Source organism: Haliotis rufescens, unplaced genomic scaffold (genome assembly GCF_023055435.1).
Source record: "Haliotis rufescens isolate VD_foot unplaced genomic scaffold, xgHalRufe1.0.p SCAF_14, whole genome shotgun sequence".
NCBI classification, from domain to species: Eukaryota; Metazoa; Mollusca; class Gastropoda; order Lepetellida; family Haliotidae; genus Haliotis; species Haliotis rufescens.
In genome coordinates, this window is record NW_025963824.1 from 29046331 (window position 1) to 29074260 (window position 27930).

General features: G+C 43.5%; 1 protein-coding gene across 1 annotated transcript; it reads right to left on the reverse strand.

Moving 5' to 3' along the window:
• Positions 1 to 59: 59 nt before the first annotated feature.
• Positions 60 to 27674, reverse strand: LOC124152681. The gene is made up of 8 exons (XM_046525712.2): positions 27553 to 27674; positions 25146 to 25184; positions 13061 to 13240; positions 11633 to 11839; positions 8734 to 8884; positions 4632 to 4759; positions 1218 to 1374; positions 60 to 258 (listed from the first exon to the last, which is right to left on the reverse strand). Exons 1-8 carry the CDS (start codon positions 27590 to 27592, stop codon positions 168 to 170), a joined length of 993 nt encoding a protein of 330 aa, XP_046381668.2. The 5' UTR covers positions 27593 to 27674; the 3' UTR covers positions 60 to 167.
• Between the last annotated feature and the right edge of the window lie 256 nt (positions 27675 to 27930).

A 27930-nucleotide genomic window follows, 5' to 3' on the forward strand; every position in this document is an offset into this window, starting at 1 on the left:
GCCGCTCAACCAAGGTCTCAACAATATTGGCAAAAATAAATATATTTTGAATGGATAAACTCTCTGAACGAGGTGGACGTTTATTCAAATGCAGGAAAAACGATGGTTACAGCTCATTGTGAACGGTCCATTCTTCTCGCTTTGCCGATTTTGCCGACGGAAATCGTTTAACACTTTCCATAAGGTTCGATGCTGAAGGCGGACCTGACTCCAAATGACTTTTCCAACGACCCGTCCAACAGTCTTATTTCGACCATGCTGCAAAGTAATAATAATGCGAGTTTATTCTGGTCTGTCTTTGATGAGCATCAGTGTTGACTGCAAATACTGGGTTAGTGAGAGAGTTGGGGTTAACGCCACTTTTATAAGTATTCCAGTTATATCACAGCATGTCAGCTTAACGTGGGAGGAAAGCCCGAAGTGATGCAGGTCTTAGACTTGTTTCTACTTCGGTGAAACCCACGGGCACGAGTATGGTGCTGACAAACCTAGAAACATAATCTGGGTGAAACGGGATACGGTTTCTGGCGTGACCAATTTATGCAACTCTGCAAATATGAATCACACTGATCCTGTATAATCCCAAAGTGACCCATGTATAAGCCAATTAGATGCTGTTATGGTTTGGTGTTGAGTTTTAATTCAAACCCGTTGTATACTGGTGTCGCAAACCCCTTTACAAGCGAACTAACACATCCAATAAAGAATCGGGCCGGGGAGGCCGGGATTTTGTCTGGAGATAGGATGCTATTTCAGCTGCAGCTGTAATACCAGATATTTTCTAATTAGTGCTATGAGCCTGAATGGGTTTTCTAAAAGAAAAACACGTTGCAACAATGACATTTGTGTGGCAGACTGTTGAAAAAAAGAAAGAAATAGTCTGCCACACAAATGTCATTGTTGCAACGTGTTTTTCATAATTATCTTTTTCAAGAATTTTCCGTGACGATATATTTTCTTCGATAAAATCACCTCTAGCAGGACCACTAGGTCTGTAAATGATCGAGTCGGGACAATCCAATGATTGACATCATGAGCATCGATCCACGCAATTGGGATACGATGACATGCATCAACAAAATCAGCGAGCCACCTGATCCCGATAGTTGCCTCTTACGACAAGCTTAGTCGCCTTTTACGGCAAGTATGGGTTGCTGAAGACCTATTCTACCCCGGGTCTTCACAGATCCCGTATAACAAGTACAGCGGCATCTTACCCGGCTCTGATGTCATAGATTTTGTTGTTGTAGGCACAAAGGGCTGTTACATAGGGAAAACCGGCCATGATCAGGCCCTCTTCCTCGTCGTGACCTTCCTCGTGGCCGATCTCATGCCTGTAGAGGCCAGAGATTGTGTTGTAAATCAGTTCATTCTCTGAAACAAAGGGAGCACATGTTATACCAGACAAAGTAGAACTATAGCGACCAAACCCTAGAAATGTATGCATAAAGCAGAGTCGATTGTACGATTCCGACTATATCATGAGCATGTGTTTATGAATCACTACAAAAAAGTCATGATACAAGTATTCGTGAATACGTGAGTGTATCCTGCTCGACCGGTGGCACCCGTAACAAACACATGCAAAGGCAAGTCACTTGTTCAGCTAAAAAAATGGGAACATATGGTACAAGTCAAAATAGGGAATTGCCCCGACATCATTTTTGTCACTGATGCGTCGAATTTGGAAACAAGAGTCGTATGGCGCTCTTTGAAATGCACACGCATGTGCTGGCATGGCTTCCTAGAAACAAGGTGACCTCATGTTGTATTGGACAAAGAAGACAAACAAGACCTACAACAGGACTGTGCTGGAATGGCTTCCTAGAAACAAGGTGACTGCATGTTGTATTGGACAAAGAAGACAAACAAGACCTACAAGAGGACTGTGCTGGCATTGCTTCCTAGAAACAAGGTGACTGCATGTTGTATTGAACAAAGAAGACAAACAAGACCTACAAGAGGACTGTGCTGGCATTGCTTCCTAGAAACAAGGGGACCTCATGTTGTATTGAACAAAGAAGACAAACAAGACCTACAACAGGACTGTGCTGGCATTGCTTCCTAGAAACAAGGTGACCTCATGTTGTATTGAACAAAGAAGACAAACAAGACCAACAACAGGACTGTGCTGACATTGCTTCCTAGAAACAAGGTGACCGCATGTTGTATTGGACAAAGAAGACAAACAAGACCTACAAGAGGACTGTGCTGGAATGGCTTCCTAGAAACAAGGTGACCGCATGTTGTATTGGACAAAGAAGACAAACAAGACCTACAAGAGGACTGTGCTGGCATTGTTTCCTAGAAACAAGGTGACCGCATGTTGTATTGGACAAAGAAGACAAACAAGACCTACAAGAGGACTGTGCTGACATGGCTTCCCTGAAACAAGATGACCGCATGTTGTATTGAACAAAGAAGACAAACAAGACCTACAAGATGGCTGTGCTGGCATTGCTTCCCTGGAACAAGGTGACCGCATGTTGTATTGGACAAAGAAGACAAACAAGACCTACAAGAGGACTGTGCTGGAATTGCCTCGATGAAACAAGGTGACCGCATGTTGTATTGGACAAAGAAGACAAACAAGACCTACAAGAGGACTGTGCTGGAATTGCCTCGATGAAACAAGGTGACTGCATGTTGTATTGGACAAAGAAGACAAACAAGACCTACAAGAGGACTGTGCTGGAATTGCCTCGATGAAACAAGGTGACCGCATGTTGTATTGGACAAAGAAGACAAACAAGACCAACAACAGGACTGTGCTGGAATTGCCTCGATGAAACAAGGTGACCGCATGTTGTATTGGACAAAGAAGACAAACAAGACCTACAAGAGGACTGTGCTGGAATTGCCTCGATGAAACAAGGTGACCGCATGTTATATTGGACAAAGAAGGCAAACAAGACCTACAAGAGGACTGTGCTGGAATTGCCTCGATGAAACAAGGTGACCGCATGTTGTATTGGACAAAGAAGACAAACAAGACCTACAAGAGGACTGTGCTGGAATTGCTTCCCTGAAACAAGGTGACTGCATGTTGTATTGGACAAAGAAGACAAACAAGACCTACAAGAGGACTGTGCTGACATTGCTTCCCTAGCACAAGGTGACCGCATGTTGTATTAGACAAAGAAGACAAACAAGACCTACACGATGGCTGTGCTGGAATTGCTTCACTGAAACAAGGTGACCGTATGTTGCATTGGACAAAGAAGACAAACAAGACCTACAAGAGGACTGTGCTGGCAGTGCTTCCTAGAAACAAGGTGACCGCATGTTGTATTGGACAAAGAAGACAAACAAGACCTATAAGGTGGCTGTGCTGGAATTGCTTCACTGAAACAAGATGACCGCATGTTGTATTGGACAAAGAAAACAAACAAGACCTACGCGATGGCTGTGCTGGAATTGCTTCCTAGAAACAAGGTGACTGCATGTTGTATTGGACAAAGAAGACAAACAAGACCTACAAGATGACTGTGCTGACATTGCTTCCTAGAAACAAGGTGACTGCATGTTGTATTGGACAAAGAAGACAAACAAGACCTAAAAGATGGCTGTGCTGGCATTGCTTCCCTGAAACAAGGTGACCGCATGTTGTATTGGACAAAGAAGACAAACAAGACCTACAAGAGGACTGTGCTGGAATTGCTTCCCTGAAACAAAGTGACAGCATGTTGTATTGGACAAAGAAAATAAACAAGACCTACAATATGACTGTGTTGCTTGAAAAGAAATGTTGATGGAAAAAATATGTTTGTAAGCCAACTAACAATCAATAAGTTTTGATTTTTTGTCATTAAATGATGAAGTTATATGTTTTGTTGTTTGCTCATAAGAATATGTGCCATGATATAACCATGCATTAACTGTGGAGGATTAGAATCAAGTACTGTTGGATTTTAAAATGTGCCTAGATTTTTAAAATAATGTTGCTTCATTGAGTTGGAAAAACAAATTTTCTGCCACAAAATTGACATTTTTGGAATAGTTTTACCTGTACCCGACTAAAAGTATGTAGGCTCCATACGAAATCCCAGGTAAACACATTCTATAATTATCAAAACAATATTTCCGCAATTGTACATTTTTTTATTTCAATACAACCCCAATTATATTTCTCTCTCTGTCAGAAGGTAATGAATGAAGCTGCTATAAAATGCAACCCAAAAGGTGTCCTTGGAAAGCTTGGGGTTTGCAGGGGACGAAAAGAATAGGCCATTCCTTTGCTAGTTTTTTTTTGTCAGGAGAAACGTCTGTCCAGTGAATAGCTATGACATTGATTAAAAATCTGGAGGGCCGAGTCATCTAAGGCGTCAGAAACCTATGACTGTGTTCGCCTCTGATTCTGTTTCTAGGTCTGTCAGCACCATACTCAGGGGTTTCGACGAAATGGGAAACGTCAAAGATCAGCACCACTTGGGGCTTTGCTCCCAAATCAGGTTGCTACGGAATACTGTTAAACCCAGCTCTCTCAGTCACTCCCTCACTCCAGATTATTGCCAGCTCAAAATCCGTTTGTTTCTCTTCTCCTCAAATGATCTGAGACCGCCATCGCAGACCTTGATATGATTTAAATTCGGTTCAAAGCGGCTGCGTTAACACGCTACCCACTCACTCACCATTAACGTTTAAGGCGAGGTGGTCGGGTGGCCCGTTAACTTCGATGCTGGACACAGTTATCGGGTCATCACTTGGGTTGAAGCTGTACACGGCATCCTCGCCATTGCCTACCAGGTAGTACAGCTGTCTGCAAAAGTAGAGGTTAACTGCATCAGACAGGGCAGCACTGTGTCAGCACTGTATCAGCACTGTATCAGTACTGTATCAGTACTGCATCAGACAAGGCAGCACTGTATCAGCACTGTATCAGCACTGTATCAGCATTGTATCAGCACTGTATCAACACTGTATCAGACAGGGCAGCACTGTATCGGCACTGTATCAGCACTGTATCAACACTGTATCAGACAGGGCAGCACTGTATCAGTACTGCATCAGACAAGGCAGCACTGTATCAGTACTGCATCAGACAGGGCAGCACTGTATCAGTACTGTATCAGCACTGTATCAGCACTGTATCAGTACTGTATCAGTACTGCATCAGACAAGGCAGCACTGTATCAGCGCTGTATCAGCACTGTATCAACACTGTATCAGACAGGGCAGCACTGTATCAGTACTGCATCAGACAAGGCAGCACTGTATCAGTACTGCATCAGACAGGGCAGCACTGTATCAGCACTGTATCAGCACTGTATCAGCACTGTATCAGTACTGTATCAGTACTGCATCAGACAAGGATGCACTGTATCAGCACTGTATCAACACTGAATCAGCACTGTATCAGACAGGGCAGCACTGTATCAGTACTGTATCAGTACTGTATCAGCACTGTATCAGCACTGTATCAACACTGTATCAGCACTGTATCAGTACTGTATCAGCACTGTATCAGCACTGCATCAACACTGTATCAGCACTGTATCAGTACTGTATCAGTACTGTATCAGCACTGTATCAGCACTGTATCAGCACTGTATCAACACTGTATCAGCACTGTATCAACACTGTATCAGCACTGTATCAGTACTGTATCAGCACTGTATCAGCACTTTATCAGCACTTTATCAGTACTGTATCAGCACTGTATCAGCACTGTATCAACACTGTATCAGCACTGTATCAGCACTGTATCAGCACTGTATCAGCACTGTATCAACACTGTATCAGCACTGTATCAACACTGTATCAGCATTGTATCAGTACTGTATCAGCACTGCATAAGACAGGGCAGCACTGTATCAGCACTGTATCAACACTGTATCAGCACTGTATCAACACTGTATCAGCATTGTATCAGTACTGTATCAGACAGGGCAGCACTGTATCAGCACTGTATCAGCACTGTATCAACACTGTATCAGCACTGTATCAACACTGTATCAGCATTGTATCAGCACTGTATCAGTACTGTATCAACACTGCATCAGACAGGGCAGCACTGTATCAGTACTGTATCAGCACTGTATCAGCACTTTATCAGCACTTTATCAGTACTGTATCAGCACTGTATCAGCACTGTATCAACACTGTATCAGCACTGTATCAGCACTGTATCAGCACTGTATCAGCACTGTATCAACACTGTATCAGCACTGTATCAACACTGTATCAGCACTGTATCAACACTGTATCAGCACTGTATCAGCACTGTATCAGCACTGTATCAACACTGTATCAGCACTGTATCAGCACTGTATCAGCACTGTATCAACACTGTATCAGCACTGTATCAACACTGTATCAACACTGTATCAGCATTGTATCAGTACTGTATCAGCACTGCATAAGACAGGGCAGCACTGTATCAGCACTGTATCAACACTGTATCAGCACTGTATCAACACTGTATCAGCATTGTATCAGCACTGTATCAGTACTGTATCAACACTGCATCAGACAGGGCAGCACTGTATCAGTACTGTATCAGCACTGTATCAGCACTTTATCAGCACTTTATCAGCACTGTATCAGCACTGTATCAGCATTGTATCAGCACTGTATCAGCACTGCATCAGACAGGGCAGCACTGTATCAGTACTGTATCAGCACTGTATCAGCACTGTATCAGCACTGTATCAGTACTGTATCAGTACTGTATCAGGACTGTATCAGCACTTTATCAGTACTGTATCAGTACTGTATCAGTACTGTATTAGTACTGTATCAGCACTGTATCAGCACTGTATCAGCACTGTATCAGCACTGTCAGCACTGTATCAGTACTGTATCAGTACTGTATTAGTACTGTATTAGTACTGTATCAGTACTGTATCAGCACTGTATCAGCACTGTGTCAGCACTGTATCAGTACTGTATTAGTACTTTATCAATCAATGTGTAAACTCCGTCAATGTGTGCAATGACTGAAATTTTCACTAAGGCAGTTTTCATAACGCCTAAATATTTCAGTCCGTCAACAATTATTTGTCCCTTTGTGATAGTATTATAACGAATTTCAAACTTTATTTTCTCTTTTTCATCAACCAGTGACGGAAAATGACAGGATTAAAATAAAAAGGAAGTCAGTGTATTCTTTTTTACTTGTATGTCTTCTAATCCGGCATATTTAGTCTATTGCTATACTTTTAGCCCATTGAACTTTAATAACATTTAGTCAATCTGACGGGAAAATATTTTACGCATTGACTGTAATATACCAAGTGGAAATTCAACGCTAGAATATGTCGACAGTAACATATGCTTGTCGTGCGAGGCGAGAAAATGGTTCATGTCCCGACTGCGTGGGACGTTGTTCATAATATCAACCACTATTCTGACCGGGGGCTGGGTGGCCCAGTAGTCTCAAGAGCCTTAACACGATCTCCTCAGTTGCTTCCCTTACCCGTGCTTGGATCCGCTGATTGTGGCTTCTGATTTACCAAAATCCTTCAATTTGGTCAATCAGCACGATGCTCGTGGGTTTCATCAACGTGATTTATACCACATAAACCATCCTCATATCGTATATATGGTATATAATACCTTGGTGAAACGCACGAGCATCACTTCACGTTTTCCTCTCACATAAAGCTGACAGGCTGCTATGGTTGAGGAAAGAGAGGAGTACACCTAACTCATTCACTTACCCCCCTAGAACGCCTCCGTGGTCTAATGGTGGAGCGTCCGCCCGGAGAGCGGAAGGTCCGGGGTTCGATCCCCGACCGCGTCATACAAAATGACGTTAAAAGATGGTACTTGTTGTTACCCTGTCTGGCGCTCGGCATTTACGGGCTTAAACAAGGACTGGTCGGCTCACCTCACCTCACCTTACCCCCCTAAGCCTTGAAGATGTTGGGGGCGGTCGGGTAGCCTAGTGGTTAAAGCGTTCGCTCGTCACGCCGAAGACCCGGGTTCGATTCCCGATATGGGTACAATGTGTGAAGCCCATTTCTGGTGTCACCCGCCGTGATATTGCTGGAATGTTGCTAAAGGCGGCGTAAAACCAAACTCACTCACTCACTCACTTGAAGATCTGGGTTAGAAATGGTCTTCAGAAACCCATTCTTGTAAGAGCCGACAAACGGGATCGGTTTGCCAGACTAGGTGACTTGGTTGATGCATGTCATCGTATCCCATTTGCATATGCCGTTGCTCATGATGTGAATCACTGGATTGTCAGGCCCAGGCTCGATTATTAAAAGACCGCAGTCACACAGCTGGGGCGCGTTGCAAGCCACGAACCGCTAAGAGAAAGCAAATTAATCGCTCATCCCGGTGTCTGCAGCAGTTCGAAGCGTTTGCGCACTGTTCCAAAATGGCGGCGCAACTAGCGCTTGGTTGCCTTGACGGAATGAAGAACGTAATGGAAGAGCCTCGATGACGAACTGATGGAATTTATGACTACTTTGAAGATGTAGAGCAGGCTGAGGATGATTGGCTGTTAGCTGCCTTTGAATCAAGAATTTCTTGTTCCGCTGTCAAAGTAAGCCGCCATATTGGTTTGAGAACGAAGCGACCTCAGCCAGCAATTGCTTCGCTTGCAAGCGTCTGAAAGTTAGCGCACTGTTGTAAGGCGAATCGCTGTACATCGCTTGCAAGTGATTGGCGCTTTGCAACGCACCCCTGGTGTATTGCTGAGGTTGGCGTTGAACAAACAAACAAACAAACAAACAAACACACAAACAAACAAACTTACTCACTCACTCTCAGTGGACTTACTTGTCGTTTGGATTGTAACGTATATCACGGATGGGGGCGGTTGCAGTAACTAGCAACTTGGTGGTTGCATTCACTCCATCCAGCTGATACACTTTATTGCCAGACACAAGAAATAGGTCCTCGCCCATCGCCATATAGTCGACATCAATACCTGGACATTAAGCAATCAGTGTTGAATAACAATGCTTTAATGGTAGATCTTGATCAAAGGTCGATTGTAAGAGTCATAAAAGCTAAAATGGATAGAATTACCATTAAACCGCCCGCATGTTATCAGAAATGAGCAGGCCACTGTAACTTGATAATGCCCTCATATTGCTTGACGATGGGCCATTATCACGCCCGTTGCTAGGTGACGTCATAGGAGAGGGATAGGTGACGTCTCGTTCGATAGTGACGCCATCTGGTTTGTTTTATGACGTTTCTATATTTGTAAAAGTGGGTCACTGACATTCGTGTTGATTGCAGTAAATGTTTCAAAACCGATATTGTTGGTTCATTTTATTTGGTAACAAATTCCATCCATTTTAGCTATAATAACGGTACCGCTATTTTTCAGGGCATTATTCTTTGCAGAAGCCCTCGGTCTTTTCAACCGCCCTCCTCGGCCTTCTGAACATGATAATAGCGTTACCCTCATCATATCGCTGGAGAAATTATCCTATATCTTCAAAGACCAATCAAAATACGAGGTGACAACTACAAACCAAATATTTGCCAAGTGATGTCCTTGTAAATGATTAGGTTTCTTATATGTTTTTTATATATTTTTATGTACAGCGCAATTAATTACCCTATTGGATCTAACTGAATAGAACAATTAGTAAAAAGAAATAGTTGGGCTGTACAACACCACGACCCTACATAGATCGGCTATACAACATCTACCCCCTACATAGATCGGCTCTACAACCTCTACCCCCTACTTAGATCGGCTACCCCCTACTTAGATCGGCTATACAACATCTACCCCCTACATAGATCGGCTATACAACATCTACTCCCTACATAGATCGGCTATACAACATCTACCCCTACTTAGATCGTCTACCCCCTACTTAGATCGGCTATACAACATCTACCCCTACTTAGATCGTCTACCCCCTACTTAGATCGGCTATACAACATCTACCCCCTACATAGATCGGCTATACAACATCTACCCCCTACTTAGATCGGCTATACAACATCTACCCCCTACATAGATCGGCTATACAACATCTACTCCCTACATAGATCGGCTATACAACATCTACTCCCTACATAGATCGGCTACCCCCTACTTAGATCGGCTATACAACACCTACCCCCTACATAGATCGGCTGTACAACATCTGCCCCCTACATAGATCGGCTGTACAGCATCTACCCCCTACTTAGATCGGCTATACAACCTCTACCGCCTACTTAGATCGGCTACCCCCTACTTAGATCGGCTATACAACATCTACCGCCTACATAGATCGGCTATACAACATCTACTCCCTACATAGATCGGCTACCCCCTACTTAGATCGGCTATACAACATCTACCCCCTACATAGATCGGCTATACAACATCTACCCCCTACTTAGATCGGCTATACAACATCTGCCCCCTACATAGTTCGGCTGTAAAACATCTACCCCCTACTTAGATCGGCTATACAACATCTACCCCCTACTTAGATCGGCTACCCCCTACTTAGATCGGCTATACAACATCTACCCCCTACTTAGATCGGCTATACAACATCTACCCCCTACTTAGATCGGCTATACAACATCTACCCCCTACTTAGATCGGCTACCCCCACTTAGATCGGCTGTACAACATCTACCCCCTACATAGATCGGCTACCCCCTACCTAGGTCGGCTATACAACATCTCCCCTCTACCTAGGTCGGCTATACAAGATCATGCCCCTACCTAGGTCGGCTATACAACATCACGCCCCTACCTAGGTCGGCTATACAAGATCACGCCCCTACCTAGGTCGGCTATACAACATCACGCCCCTACCTAGGTCGGCTATACAACATCATGCCCCTACCTAGGTCGGCTATACAACATCACGCCCCTACCTAGGTCGGCTATACAAGATCACGCCCCTACCTAGGTCGGCTATACAAGATCATGCCCCTACCTAGGTCGGCTATACAACATCACGCCCCTACCTAGGTCGGCTTTACAACATCACGCCCCTACCTAGGTCGGCTATATAACATCACGCCCCTACCTAGGTCGGCTATACAACACCTCCCCTCTACCTAGGTCGGCTATACAACATCTCGCCCCTACCTAGGTCGGCTATACAACATCACGCCCCTACCTAGGTCGGCTATACAAGATCACGCCCCTACCTGGGTCGGCTATACAACATCACGCCCCTACCTAGGTCGGCTATACAACATCACGCCCTACCTAGGTCGGCTATACAACATCATGCCCCTACCTAGGTCGGCTATTCAACATCAAGCCCCTACCTAGGTCGGCCATACAAGATCACGCCCCTACCTAGGTCGGCTATTCAACATCAAGCCCCTACCTAGGTCGGCCATACAAGATCACGCCCCTACCTGGGTCGGCTATACAAGATCATGCCCCTACCTAGGTCGGCTATATAACATCACGCCCCTACCTAGGTCGGCTATACAACATCACGCCCCTACCTAGGTCGGCTATACAACATCATGCCCCTACCTAGGTCGGCTATACAACATCATGTCCCTACCTAGTTCGGCTATACAACATCACGCCCCTACCTAGGTCGGCTATACAACATCTCCCCTCTACCTAGGTCGGCTATACACATCACGCCCTTACCTAGTTCGGCTATACAAGATCATGCCCCTACCTAGGTCGGCTATACAACACCTCCCCCCTACCTAGGTCGGCTATACAACATCATGCCCCTACCTAGGTCGGCTATCAGATCCACCTCTGTTCCGTTTGAGTTACTATCTTTCACGGTTGACTCGCCGGCAAATACAAGTCGATCCATGAACGGATCAAACACTGTTGCTGAGACCTGAGGCTCGACGTTCAGCAGATGCCCTCCGCTCGTGTCGTACAGCGCGAGGTCGAACCCAGTCACAGCGATAGTGCAGGGGATATTGGAAGATTCTGTAAGAAATACAACAAAGATATAAGGAAATGTCCGTTTGATTACCTAGGGGAAAGGGGGGGGGGGGGGGGGGGGGGGGGGATCTGGTTAGGAGGCGAGATATTTTTTCAGCTTAATCTGATAAACAGATAACTTTTAATTAAACACATCATTAATTAACTATGACCCTACATCTTTTTACACAACCCTTGAACAATATCATCCCCAGACACATGTATCGAATGTATCATTAAGAGATGACACGTTACATAGGTGATATTATACTTCTGCTCATGTCATACTATGTTTACTACACGAGTGTCTAAATTCCAGCCGAGAGCGAGGGAAATACCGGAATTTAGGCACGCGTGTCGTAAACATAGGATGGCATGAACACGAATATAATGTTCGATTTATTACCTGAAGATATCTACATACAGATTCGAATTTCAGTGTTTACCTATGAGGACAGTAAGTCGAAACAGCAGTGGAACCACAATGTGTCGAATGACTTCAGCTATGACGTCGTTTCTGGTGTGACGTCATTCCGACCTCACGTCACAATAAGATTCGAATGACGTCACCAATGCCGTCCGGATGACGGAAACAATACATTGTTATCTCGTGACGAGATTTGACCAGAGGGCACATATGATTTTTATGAGCCCCGATATGTTTGCCCTCGCAGGTAATAAATAGAGGATATTGTATGAGCTTTCAAGTCATACTTTGTTTACGACACGAGTGTCGGTATTTCGCGAGCGAGAGCGAGTGAAATACTCGAATTTAGGCACGGGTGTCATTAGAATTCTTTTTATTACCTACGAGGGAAAACATATCGGGGTTCATAAAAATCATATGTGCCCCTACGTCATATATTACGCCCATAATATAGTTTGTTTTTAATTTTCCAAAATACAATTATTATGAGCCTATTTTATTATGGAACCAAATATAAAAATTAATATTCCCATGTTTAACACATACGTGCATTGACCTAATGATATATAAAACACTGACAAAAATACGGTCAAACAATATCAACGAATTCATTAGTTTAAATAACACAACAGTGACGAGACATAATTAATAAAAAACAATGTAATACCCACCCCCGCACACCCGCACACCCGCACACCCGCACTTCCCCCGTCCCCACTTACAGACCGCCCTCAAGGAGCTGGAATATTGCAGAGAGAGTGCGGCGATAAACAACATACAAAACACTATCCACAACTCACCAGGCATGCACGAGTAGTCAATGCAGGACTCCGTGGACTGTTGCCAAACCTTGGGACAGGGGCACCTTTTGACCACGTGGTAGGTCTCATAACACTCGTAGTACAGCGTGCAGTCAGCGTCGTCCGATTGCGAGAGGACTCCGTCTCCGTTATGGTCAGTGGCTCGGACGCAATGTGACTCTGTAGATATGACGTCATTACTAAATCATTAAGGTATCCCAAGCAGGACAATATGCTCACATTTGTAGTTTCCTGAATTTTAATTCAATTTGTATTCAGTTTTTTAAACATCTGTGCTTCGCGCTTCCTTGCAAACCTTTATTTTCTCTGAAAGAGTGACTGAGTGAGTGAGTAAGTTGGGTTTAACGCCGCTTTTAACAGTATTCCAGTTATATCACGGTGTGTCAGCTTAATGTGGGAGGAAAGCCCGAAGTGATGCAGGTCACACACGTTTACCACTTCGGTGAAACCCACGAGCACGGGTATGGTGCTGGCAAATCAAGAAACATAATCGGGGCGAACCGGGATTCGAACCCACAATCATTGGTTTCTGGCGTGCCCAAGGGACGCAACTCTGCACAGCGAATCGCGACGCCTTAAATGACTGGGTCACCTTCTCTTAAAGAAGGAGCGACATATTTTGGATAAACAACATCAGCATGGTTACTCAACGATAGACTTCTTGTGTATACCATGAGAACAATCTATTTTATGATTTTGTCATGTCACTTTATATACCCCATGATAAAACACATACAGTACACTATGTTTATAACGAACATGATTATAACGAACTGACGGATATAACGAAACATATTTTTGGTCCCGGCCATTTGCTGTATATGTTGTATATATGCTTATAACGAACTACGGTTATAACGAATTAAAACTGGTACTCCAGTTTATTGTATATCCGGTGACACTGTACACGTATGATGATACAATGCATCTACCATAGCATTTTATATCTCATGACACTATATATATCTTTCATGACGATACACGTGATACCATACTTATTGATGTACTGTCCTTTGTTGACAGGTTTTATATAAATCGTTGATGCGAGATGAGTATTTGTTATTTTTTGCCATTGTTATAATTGCTTTTAGATGTCTGAGATGCGAGGTGTCTGAGATGCGACGTGTCTGAGATCGGAGGTGTCTGAGATGCCATTTGTCTGAGAGGCGATGTATCTGAAATGCGACGTGTCTTAGGTGCCACGTGACTGAGATGCGAGGTGTCTGAGATGCGACGTGACTAAGTTGCGACGTGTCTGAGATGTCAGGTGTCTGAGGTACCAGGTGTCTGAGATGCGAGGTGTCTGTGATGCGAGGTGTCTGAGATGTCAGGTGTCTGAGATATCAGGTGTCCGAGATGCGACGTGTCTGAGATGCGACGTGTCTGAGATGCGACGTGTCTGAGATGCGACGTGACTGAGATGCGACGTGTCTGAGATGCGACGTGTCTGAGATGCGACGTGTCTGAGATGCGACGAGATTGAGATGCGACGTGACTGAGATGCGAGGTGACTGAGATGCGACGTGTCTGAGATGCGACGTGACTGAGATGCGACGTGTCTGAGATGCGACGTGACTGAGATGCGACGTGACTGAGATGCGATGTGACTGAGATGCGACGTGTCTGAGATGCGACGTGTCTGAGATGCGACGTGTCTGAGATGCGACGAGATTGAGATGCGACGTGACTGAGATGCGACGTGACTGAGATGCGACGTGACTGAGATGCGACGTGACTGAGATGCGACGTGACTGAGATGCGACGAGACTCAGATGCGACGTGACTGAGATGCGACGTGACTGAGATGCGACGTGTCTGAGAAGCGACGAGACTGAGATGCGATGTGACTGAGATGCGACGTGACTGAGATGCGACGTGTCTGAGATGCGACGTGACTGAGATGCGACGAGACTGAGATGCGACGAGACTGTGATGCGACGAGACTGAGATGCGATGTGACTGAGATGCGATGTGACTGAGATGCGACGTGACTGTGATGCGAGGTGTCTGAGATGCGACGTGTCTGAGATGCGACGAGACTGAGATGCGATGTGACTAAGATGCGACGTGACTGAGATGCGACGTGACTGAGATGCGACGAGACTGAGATGCGACGTGTCTGAGATGCGACGTGACTGAGATGCGACGTGACTGAGATGCGACGTGACTGAGATGCGACGTGACTGAGATGCGACGAGACTGAGATGCGACGTGACTGAGATGCGACGAGACTGAGATGCGACGTGACTGAGATGCGACGTGACTGAGATGCGACGTGTCTGAGATGCGACGAGACTGAGATGCGACGTGACTGAGATGCGACGTGACTGAGATGCGACGAGATTGAGATGCGACGTGACTGAGATGCGACGTGACTGAGATGCGACGTGTCTGAGATGCGACATGTCTGAGATGCGACGTGACTGAGATGCGACGTGACTGAGATGCGACGTGACTGAGATGCGACGTGTCTGACGTGTGACGTATCTCTCATTCTAGGTGTCTGAGATGCCAGGTGTCCGAGATGCCAGGTGTCTGGGATGCCAGGTGTCTGAGGTGCGACGTGTCTAAGATGCGACGTGACTAAGATGCGACGTGTTTGAGATGCAAGGTGTCGGAGATGTCAGGTGTCTGAGGTGTGACGTATCTGAGGTGCGAGGTGTTTAAGATGCCAGGTGTCTGATGTGCAAGCTGTCTGAGGAGCCATGTGTCTGTGATTTCAGATGTCTGAGGTGCAAGGTGTCTGAGATGCCAGATTTCTGATATGCCAGGTGTCTCAGATGCCAGGTGTCTGAGGTTCAAGGTGTCTGAGATGCCAGGTTTCTGACTTGCCGGGTGTCATTGATGCCAGGTGTCTGTGATGACAGATATCTGAGATGCGACGTGACTGAGATGCGACGTGTCTGAGATGCGACGTGACTGAGATGCGACGAGACTGAGATGCGACGAGACTGTGATGCGACGAGACTGAGATGCGATGTGACTGAGATGCGATGTGACTGAGATGCGACGTGACTGTGATGCGAGGTGTCTGAGATGCGACGTGTCTGAGATGCGACGAGACTGAGATGCGATGTGACTAAGATGCGACGTGACTGAGATGCGACGTGACTGAGATGCGACGAGACTGAGATGCGACGTGTCTGAGATGCGACGTGACTGAGATGCGACGTGACTGAGATGCGACGTGACTGAGATGCGACGTGACTGAGATGCGACGAGACTGAGATGCGACGTGACTGAGATGCGACGAGACTGAGATGCGACGTGACTGAGATGCGACGTGACTGAGATGCGACGTGTCTGAGATGCGACGAGACTGAGATGCGACGTGACTGAGATGCGACGTGACTGAGATGCGACGAGATTGAGATGCGACGTGACTGAGATGCGACGTGACTGAGATGCGACGTGTCTGAGATGCGACATGTCTGAGATGCGACGTGACTGAGATGCGACGTGACTGAGATGCGACGTGACTGAGATGCGACGTGTCTGACGTGTGACGTATCTCTCATTCTAGGTGTCTGAGATGCCAGGTGTCCGAGATGCCAGGTGTCTGGGATGCCAGGTGTCTGAGGTGCGACGTGTCTAAGATGCGACGTGACTAAGATGCGACGTGTTTGAGATGCAAGGTGTCGGAGATGTCAGGTGTCTGAGGTGTGACGTATCTGAGGTGCGAGGTGTTTAAGATGCCAGGTGTCTGATGTGCAAGCTGTCTGAGGAGCCATGTGTCTGTGATTTCAGATGTCTGAGGTGCAAGGTGTCTGAGATGCCAGATTTCTGATATGCCAGGTGTCTCAGATGCCAGGTGTCTGAGGTTCAAGGTGTCTGAGATGCCAGGTTTCTGACTTGCCGGGTGTCATTGATGCCAGGTGTCTGTGATGACAGATATCTGAGATGCGATGTGTCTGAGATTCCAGGTGTCTAAGATGCCAGATGTCTGAGAAGCGACGTATCCGAGGTGCGAGGTGTCTGGGGTGCCGGGTGTCTGAGATGCCAGGTTCCTGAGGTTCAAGGTGTCTTTGATGACAGATGTCTGAGGTGCCAGATGTGTGAGGTGCCAGGTGTCAGAGATGTCAGATGTCTGTGATGTCTGAGGGACAAGGTGTCTGATATACCAGGTGTCTGAGATGCCAGGTGTCTGCGGTACCAGGTGTCTGTGATGCCAGGTGTCTTTGATGCCAGGTGTCTGAGATGCCAGGTGTCTGTGATGCCAGGTGTCTGATATACGATATTTCTGAGATACCAGGTGTCTGAGGTTCAAGGTGTCTGAGATGCCAGGTGTCTGAGATGCCAGGTGTCTGATATACGAGGTTTCTGAGATGTAAGGTGTCTGATATGTCAGGTGTCTGATATACAAGGTTTCTGAGATGTCAGGTGTCTGATATGTCAGGTGTCTGATATGTCAGGTGTCTGATATACGAGGTTTCTGAGATGGCAGGTGTCTGAGATGTCAGGGGTCAGATGTCAAATGTTTGAGATTCCAGGTGTCAGATGCCAGGTGCCTGATACGCCAGGTGTCTGAGATGCCAGGTGTCAGATGCCAGGTGTCTGAGATTCGACGTGTCTCAGATGCCAAGTGTCCCAATTTTAGAACAAATGTCATAGATATCATACCATCAGGCACATGTTAGGGACCAGTTCAAAAGTCCGATGTCGGAGAAAAATCTGAATTCCAAAATCAATTTACCTGATTTCTCAATGTTTCATAAAGAACTAAACTGAGCGAAAACGCCTATTTTATCACGTGATCGTTAACGCCATCTGGGAAGCTGACAGAAAAAAGCAGTCAACTCGGACCCCATGGTGATGGGAACTAAAACGCAATAAGATTCGCCAGGCATACCGTATTCGACGTAATAAGCGCCCAGTGCGCTCTCAAAATTAGAAATTGGGGGCTCTTATTAGAATATTATTTTGGTGAAAAAAACAGAGTTGAAAGATAAATTTCGTGTTTTATGGTGACAGCCTGAAATGTTTATGTACGACAGATATATTTTCCCAGAATTTAATTGCCCATAATTAAGGGTGCATATAACACACGAGTGTGTATTATACGCGTTTAAATAAGTCTTGTGTACATTGATCAATCGGAAGGGGTGCTAATTTGGATTCTTCACCAGCCTATATATCTGCAAATATCGCCGTGGGCGCTTATTATAGCGGGGCGCTTATTACGTCGAATACGGTATGTTGTTTGGAGTTATCATGAAATAAATCCGTATCTCTCCGCGAGATAGTTTTTTTTTCATCGCCATGACTTCGTGGCAGCGTGTTTTGGTGTATTACAAGGAATTCAACGTTTTCATAAATAAGTTTTTTTGGAGAGAAATTCATAGTAGTGGGGTGGGATTTATGTCTGAAACAATTACCTACAATATCAGAGCTACAGATAAGCTGCGTATTTGCGTGAAATACTCCCCAAAAATATTCAAAACCCAATTACTTTCAATTATCTTGCGTACAAAAACGCGTGCATTAAAGAAAAAACTCAAATGTATAAAAAAAAAAAAACGCATATATACCCAATAAAGCTTTTTCAGCATGCGTACAACGGAGCTAATTTCCGAAACACAATTATGAGCTAATTTACTTTCTGAGTCAAGCCTATATATTTAGAACAGTTATATACATCTAAAACATTATTTCATTTTTTTATCTTAAAATGTTTACTAATTTTGGGAAACCCCAATAGAGTGATGAATGGATGAGTGAAATAATATTGGTTACGCAATGCAAAATGTTATAACCCAATTAAAATAGAAACCCTAGAGTAAAAACTCAGTTGCTCAAAAAGTTATCTGGAACTCTGCCTACATTTAAGTTCTGAGATGGTCCCTCATGTATTCATTCTTGCTTCTTTTTATCGTGAAACGTTGAGTAACGAACAGTGGCCCAGTAGAGTAGGAGAAATGCAAATAAATATAGCTATGACTTATGTGAACACTTAGTAGACTGATGTAAAACAACCCTGCAAATATTGTAAATAAATAATATTTTTGGTTATTTATATACATTTCAATATTATGTGCAGGGTATTGTCCACGTGGGGACATGTCAGTGTTGTCCGTGTGGGGTGTTGTCCGTGTGGGGGTAACGTCCTACACTCTTACACAAGAGGTAATTACAGGCAAATTATTCTGAAATGAGCAGATACATTTGTCCTTAAACCTTATTACATATTATCGAAAAAGGTTTTTAATAATTTTATTTATTTATTATTGTTATTTTGACATGCTGAGACAGAAATGAAAAGTCTACAAATTTATTTATAAAATGACAAGCTTCTAGCATTATGGTAAAGCAAGGGATACATGATTCAGTCAATTATTATTAATTTCAAAATAGCATTATGACAAATGGGAGTTTGTATTTAATTTACTAATGGAATACAGTAAACTACGGTGAAAACGAACTCAAAGGGACCACTAATTTTAGTTCGTTATAACCGTAGTTGGTTATAAGCATTTATACAGCATAACGACAGCAAATAGTTGGGACAAAAAAAATAGGTTCGTTATATCCGTCAGTTCGTTATAAGCGTGTTCGTTATAAACGTATTTATTTAATGCATAAAAATTATAAGTATATGGATTGGATATTATTTATGAGCCAAAGGTTTATATAAAATGCCCATTCCTTCAAAGAATTTTCATTATTACATTTTATGAATAAATATATTTCAGTGATTATTTTATCGTGCATAAAAAGTAATAGAGCTTTCAAGTTTTGACGTATAAATGAAGTATTAGAAACTATATATTTAGCCTATTTAAAGGTTTGGATAGGTAATTAATACAGTATACAAAAAGTACAAGGGGTGTGCACCTGCACTTGAAATCTAGAAGAACTGTTGTTTAATTTAATTATGTCTGTTTAACCATCTCTCATTCCTCCCAAAAGAAATAAAAGTAATTTGTGGCCGAGTAATTTTGTGTAAAACTAAATTGGTTCAATGAAGACTTTGGTAAGAAATGAATTTGCAACAACATGACCCCTACCATGTTTAAATAGATGTAAATGTGTGCCGAAAAAATTAAATTCATTGATTTTTCAAAGATACGATGTCCAAAAGATATATACCCATCAGCGTTTAAATTTCTATAAGCTATATTTTAAAAATTAAAACCATACAGTACAGTTCATATTTTGGATAATATCGCTAACTTAACCAAACCGAAATTAGATATAATTTTAAAACTACTTACAAACATATATTCAATCGAGAAAGTTATTGCTATAAAAAAAAGGATGACAAAAATAACTTTAACAAAACATGGTCACCTTTATTCTCAGCATTTTATTCTTAGCTCCCTGTTGATACATGATATGTTTGAATCTGATTGTGTGTTGCAACCGTTTTGGTTTGAAATAGGACAATGTTTGTTTCAAACCCTTTAATTTTTTAAAGAGAGTATTGTGTCATTCCATGCAATCCGAAATATGTATTTGACGGAATACTGTATTTTTCTACAACTCTACAACAATAAAAAAAGTTTTTAAAAAATCAAAAATCCAATTGACAATCAGACATTTGATAAAATCAACTTCGTTCCTCAGTTACTTCAGAAAGTTTCATATTAAGTGTCCACATATCTAATCCAGGATGCCGCACACGAGTCAGCTGATCCCCAGCTCATCCAGGTGTTGTTATGAATCAATGAATGCGACATATGTACGCAGCGTGAACAGATCAAAGGACAGAGAGTGACACATAGACTTAGTGCCACTATTTGACAGTATATACGTTACACTTACGTTTTACTTCCATGTGAACATGTTAACTCAAATCTGTTGAGGTATCCTCATCTTGAGTCGAATTTAGCAAGTGATTATAAACTGACGAGCAAGGAAATCTCAGTTGACTTTATACGTTTGATTTTTAATAAATTGAAAATAGCTCGGGTCGGTGATGATTATACATGTATGATGTTATATACAGACATTAACTGTTATGGCGCTTAAACATCGCTCAAGATTACTTCTACATGTTATCAATTTTAAAAATATATAATTTGAATAAAAAAAAAATACACAATTTGTTTTTTGCCTAATACACAACTGCTGATGGAATCTTGCTTTTCTCGGCACAAATTTACATCAAATTTACATTTCAAACATAGTGGGGTTCATGTTGGAGCAAAAACACGTAGTAGGGGTCACGTGGTTGCATTTCATACCCAGTCTCCATTGAACGAATATACCAAAATTACCCTGCCACAGATTACTTTTTACAAACTGTTGCAGGAATGAGGGATGGTTAAATTAACAACAAATTTAACATTTTTTTCAATTTTCAATTACATAAAAACAGTATACTATGTTCCGTTCCCCAGTTTATGTGTATCCCTTGATTTAAATCTAAATTGCTACAACCAAATATACCAAGAAATGTAGACAGGGAACCACAGTTGAACTCTTGAAATAAATGTTTAATAAAGCCTCAGAATGATTTCAAAAAGTCAGAACTCGTAAACATTTATTTTTCTACCCTCAATATAGTTGTACTGTTGACAGAAAACGCGATGTATATAATATTCAGTACATTATGAATGTGTTGCGGCCGAAAGACTCCATGACCTGGATGTAGAGAAATATATGACGTTATTGAGAGGACACTGGCGCTCTTCAGACATGGGATATCTCTCTAGCAGGAACACACAGATGGAATTGTGCAAGGTGTGTTTGTTTGTTTGTTGTTTAAAGCCGCACTCAGCAATATTCCAGCTATATGACGGCGGTTGTAAATAATCGAGTCTGGACCTGACAATCCAGTGATTGACATCATGGAAATTATTGAGTGATAATTTGACTATCTCTTGATTAAAAGCTGACTTTCTCATAAAAAAGTATCATTTATTTTATTATGCGATTATGTGCCTCACTCTGGCAATGTGGGTTCGAATCCCGGATGGGACTCAACCCTCAAAAAGTACTAGAATCTGTACTTTACTTAGAAAGTGGTATCCCAAATATAACATTTTGTGTTACAATTGAACACTTTCTAAATGGCATTGTGTGTTCAATATGCACAGGGTATAACACCTGGTCCCACTTGCACAAAGCAATCTTAGCGCTAAGACTATCTTAAGCCTATGTTAATGAATGGGAGTTACGATCATCTTAGCGCTAAGATCGCTTTGTGCAAGTGGGCCCTGGTCCTGGTTTCCAAACGTTGAAACGGTTTGGTCTCGAGACTGAAACTGACCATTTCATAAATTAGACACCAGGGTTCCAACGCGATGTATATAATATTCAGTACATTATGAATGTGTTGCGGCCGAAAGACTCCATGACCTGGATGTAGAGAAATATATGACGTTATTTAGAGGACACTGGCGCTCTTCAGACATGGGATATCTCTCTAGCAGGAACACACAGATGGAATTGTGCAAGGTGTGTTTGTTTGTTTGTTGTTTAAAGCCGCACTCAGCAATATTCCAGCTATATGACGGCGGTTGTAAATAATCGAGTCTGGACCTGACAATCCAGTGATTGACATCATGGAAATTATTGAGTGATAATTTGACTATCTCTTGATTAAAAGCTGACTTTCTCATAAAAAAGTATCATTTATTTTATTATGCGATTATGTGCCTCACTCTGGCAATGTGGGTTCGAATCCCGGATGGGACTCAACCCTCAAAAAGTACTAGAATCTGTACTTTACTTAGAAAGTGGTATCCCAAATATAACATTTTGTGTTACAATTGAACACTTTCTAAATGGCATTGTGTGTTCAATATGCACAGGGTATAACACCTGGTCCCACTTGCACAAAGCAATCTTAGCGCTAAGACTATCTTAAGCCTATGTTAATGAATGGGAGTTACGATCATCTTAGCGCTAAGATCGCTTTGTGCAAGTGGGCCCTGGTCCTGGTTTCCAAACGTTGAAACGGTTTGGTCTCGAGACTGAAACTGACCATTTCATAAATTAGACACCAGGGTTCCAACGCGATGTATATAATATTCAGTACATTATGAATGTGTTGCGGCCGAAAGACTCCATGACCTGGATGTAGAGAAATATATGACGTTATTGAGAGGACACTGGCGCTCTTCAGACATGGGATATCTCTCTAGCAGGAACACACAGATGGAATTGTGCAAGGTGTGTTTGTTTGTTTGTTGTTTAAAGCCGCACTCAGCAATATTCCAGCTATATGACGGCGGTTGTAAATAATCGAGTCTGGACCTGACAATCCAGTGATTGACATCATGGAAATTATTGAGTGATAATTTGACTATCTCTGACTTTCTCATAAAAAAGTATCATTTATTTTATTATGCGATTATGTGCCTCACTCTGGCAATGTGGGTTCGAATCCCGGATGGGACTCAACCCTCAAAAAGTACTAGAATCTGTACTTTACTTAGAAAGTGGTATCCCAAATATAACATTTTGTGTTACAATTGAACACTTTCTAAATGGCATTGTGTGTTCAATATGCACAGGGTATAACACCTGGTCCCACTTGCACAAAGCAATCTTAGCGCTAAGACTATCTTAAGCCTATGTTAATGAATGGGAGTTACGATCATCTTAGCGCTAAGATCGCTTTGTGCAAGTGGGCCCTGGTCCTGGTTTCCAAACGTTGAAACGGTTTGGTCTCGAGACTGAAACTGACCATTTCATAAATTAGACACCAGGGTTCCAAAGGTCTAACTTATTTAAACCATACCCAACATGCAAAGAACCTTTGTACCTGAAACATTTAAATATGCTTTGATAACCATATCTGAACAGATATTATAACCCTACTGCCACTTTTGCCTATTGTATTGTAGGCATCTTTCTATCTCGTAATTACCTCTTGGGAGGTCTTACTTTTTCGATGTTTTACCTTTTTCAGGTAAGACCTGATGATTTGAGATGTAGATGGAATTTGGACTTAGTGTTTCAAACGTCCAATGTTCTAACACCGAAGCCAAGAAATAAAACTTTTTCATTGTAGACAACGGGAATCGAACCCGCATCCTCAAATGTCGTGTAACGTTTTGTAACCAACTCGATTCCCCACATGGGTACAGTGTGTGAAGCCCATTTCTGGTGTCCCCCGCAGTGATATTGCTGGAATATTGCTAAAAGTTGTGTAAAACCATACTCACTCACTCACTCACTCACTCACTCACTCACTCACTCACTGTAACCCACAGTGCCACCGAGGGTTTAATTTTAGATGTCATGATGTTGGTAATATGTCATTGGTAACCCCCCGACCCCCAATACCTCCCCCCCCTCCCACCACCTACCCGCCAACCCAACCACCCCTGTCACCAACACCTACCGACCTACCCACCTACACCCACTACCACCACCTACCCACCTACTCACCTACCCCTACCCCCTACCAACCTACCCCAACCACCTACCTACCTAACCCCACCACCGGCTACCAGCCTACCCACCCAACACCCACACCTAGCGACCTATCCCATTCCCACCCACCCCCACCCCCACCCCACCACCAACACCAACACCACCTACACGCCTACCCACCTACTCCCACCACCACCTACCAGCCTATACCAGCCTATACCAACCTACGCCCTCCGCAACCACCTACCGACCTATCCACCTAACCCCCACCACCCCCAACAACAACCTATTTACCCACCTACCCCCACCACCACCTATCCGTCTACCCCCCCCCCCCCCCCCCCCTCACCACCACCAACCCGCCTACCCGCATACCCCCACCACCATCTACCCGCTTACCTACCTACCTCAACCAACAGCTACCAGCCTACCCACCTACCCCCAACACCAACCGACTTATCCACCTATCCTCCCCCCCCCCCCCCCCCACCAACCACCACCTACCGACCTATCCACCTACACCCCCCCCCCCCCCCCCCACCACCACCACCACCACCATCACCTACCAGCCTACCCACCTACCCCCACCCCCACCACCTATCCACCTACCCCCACCCCCACCCCCATACACATACACCACCACCATCTTCCCACCTGTGTACTTCATAGACAACTCGACTGATTAAAGTATATAACTGTATATATAATGTATTCACTTTTCACCAGAAGGTCAACTCACCTGACCGCTTGCTGCGCCTCCCCGCTGACGTTCCGTACACTGTGTGCAGAAAAAAGGCATGATAGTTTAGTTGGAGCACATTAATCAACACCTGGATCTAAATACGCCTTATTATTTCACTTTACTCATTGGAACATTCTAGTGTCTTCACGATTTTCAAAGTGATTTAAAGTGCGTATTTTCAAATCAATTTTCCGTAAAAAAGAAACAGTACTTTAAACCACGAGCTGGATGTTGCCACAGCCGTTACAGTTTACAGTTACAGTTTTGTGTACAGCTGTAAATACAAAGTGTAACTTCAATTACAGTCAACTACGGTTATAACGCACACGTTTATAACGAACTGACCGATATAACAAACTTATTTTTTAGTCCCGGCCATTTGTTGTATATATGCTGAATATATGCTTATAACGAACTACGGTTATAAACGAACCAAATTTAGTGGTCCCTTTGAGTTCGTTATAACCGTAGTTTACTGTACTTGAATCTGTCATGGCAGCTTTAATGTAAAGGAACTTTTTTTCAGTTGTATACTCAAGACGCCAACACTCACACTTATTTTCAACTGACACATGCTTAATATCGGAAATGTAGAAATATTTAACTTGTTTTCATCAGTAGGAGTGAGTGAAGATGGATTTTAAAATGGCGTTCTATTTTATCAAGATGTTTGATTAACTCATTGGGTGAGTTAGTGAGTGAGTTCAGATGTAGTCACGTCAGCATTATTGTGACCTTGTGGCCTTGACTTGAATAATTTGTTCTCAGGTAATACACTAAAAAGCGAACCGTGAAGATCCGGGATAGAACAGGTCTTCAGCAACCCAAGCTTGCCGTAAATGTTAAGAATGCTTGTCGTAAGAGGCGACTAACGGGATCGGGTGGTCAGACTCGCTGACTTCGTTGATTGCATGTCAAATTATCCCAACTTGGTGGCTCGTTGCGCATGATGTCAGTCACTGGATTGTCTGATCCAGACTCGATTATTTACATGCCGCTGTCTTATAGCTGGAATAATGTTGAGTGCTGCGTTTAACAGCAAACTGACATCATAACCAGTCACATCTTTTCATTGTTTCCCTAAAATGGTCGTTTGTAGTTAGACCACATACTCTATGGCTTTTGCTGTGCATAAACGATCCATTTGCAAAGTTATGTTCAACATACAATTCCGATACCGATCCCGTTAGTTGCCTCTTAGGACAAGCACAGTCGCCACTTACGACAAGCACAGTCGCCTCTTACGGCAAGCATAGTCGCCTTTTACGGCAAGCACAGTCGCCTTTTACGACAAGCACGGTCGCCTTTTACGACAAGCATAGTCGCCTTTTACGGCAAGCACAGTCGCCTTTTACGACAAGCACGGTCGCCTTTTACGACAAGCACGGTCGCCTTTTACGGCAAGCACAGTCGCCTTTTACGACAAGCACGGTCGCCTTTTACGGCAAGCATAGTCGCCTCTTACGACAAGCACAGTCGCCTTTTACCGCAAGCATAGTCGCCTCTTACGACAAGCACAGTCGCCTTTAACGGCAAGCATGGGTTGCTGAAGACCTATTCTAACCCGGACTTCCTACATTTGTGAAATCAAAAAATGGCAGAATCATTAACCAAATAAGACAAAAAGACTAATAATAAGACGACTAAAAAAATGCTCATTTCACACATAATTTAAACTAACGTTATTTAGTGCTTCTTATAAGTTCAGTCCAGTTAAATTTGAACACATATTCATGGAAAGTAACCCCATACAATACAACAGATAATTCAGTACACTGCCGGGCAAAAGAAAGTATACACTCAAAGGTTATTCGATGGTGATGCATTTCATACGGGGATCTTAACTTTGAAATGTTTCGGCCACTGTTTTCAGCCTAGTGACGTTTGAGTAACCTTTGTAATTTTTGGGTCAAATTCATTTTATAAGAGTATGCTTTCGTTTGCCCGGAGGTTTAGTTTGGTCAAACATAAGATCCTTCTGTTTGAACCGTTGTGTTTGATGAGCTCGTCTACCATGTTGAGGGACACGTTAAGATCCGGGGTAGAATAGGTCCTCAGCAACCCATGCTTGCCGTAAGAGGCGATATGCTTGCCGTGAAAAAGTGGTCAGGCTCGCTGACTTGGTTGATGCATGTCATCGTATCCCAATCACGTGGATTGATGCTCATGATGTCAATCACTGGATTGTCTGGTCAAGACTCGATTATTTACAGACCGTTGTCATATAGCTGTCATATAATATTGCTGAGTGTGGCGTTAAACAACAAACAAACAAACAAAAAAACAAACAAAAAACCATCTGGGGGATACTCCTATATTCCGAAAACGTAGCACAACCTTTCATGTGACGGACTGACACAGACCAGGGATGTGCTGGATGACTAACAACGCGGCGTTCACTCACCTGTCAGGAGGATAAGGAAGATGCTGAAGGTAATATTCATGATGACGTTGTTACACTCAACACTGAGTGGAAACTGAATGAAGCAACGCTGTGTATGGGACACGGATACGGTGTCAGATGGAGCACCTGACGTGGTAGAATGTCGTGCTCCCAAGAACACCAATAGCTCTCACCAAAGCTGTTTCACATAAGGCCATAGAGTACAACCAGACCCAGGCCTTATGCTATCTCGAGTTTAACGGGTTCAATGTTGAGGCATGCAAACTTTAACAAATATTTCTTAAGGTGGTGATCATCTGTATGGAAACTGAAATTGTGGTGAGGTACAGAATAGGACCTTCACGCAGGGTGGTGAGGAACAGTATAGGATCTACACAT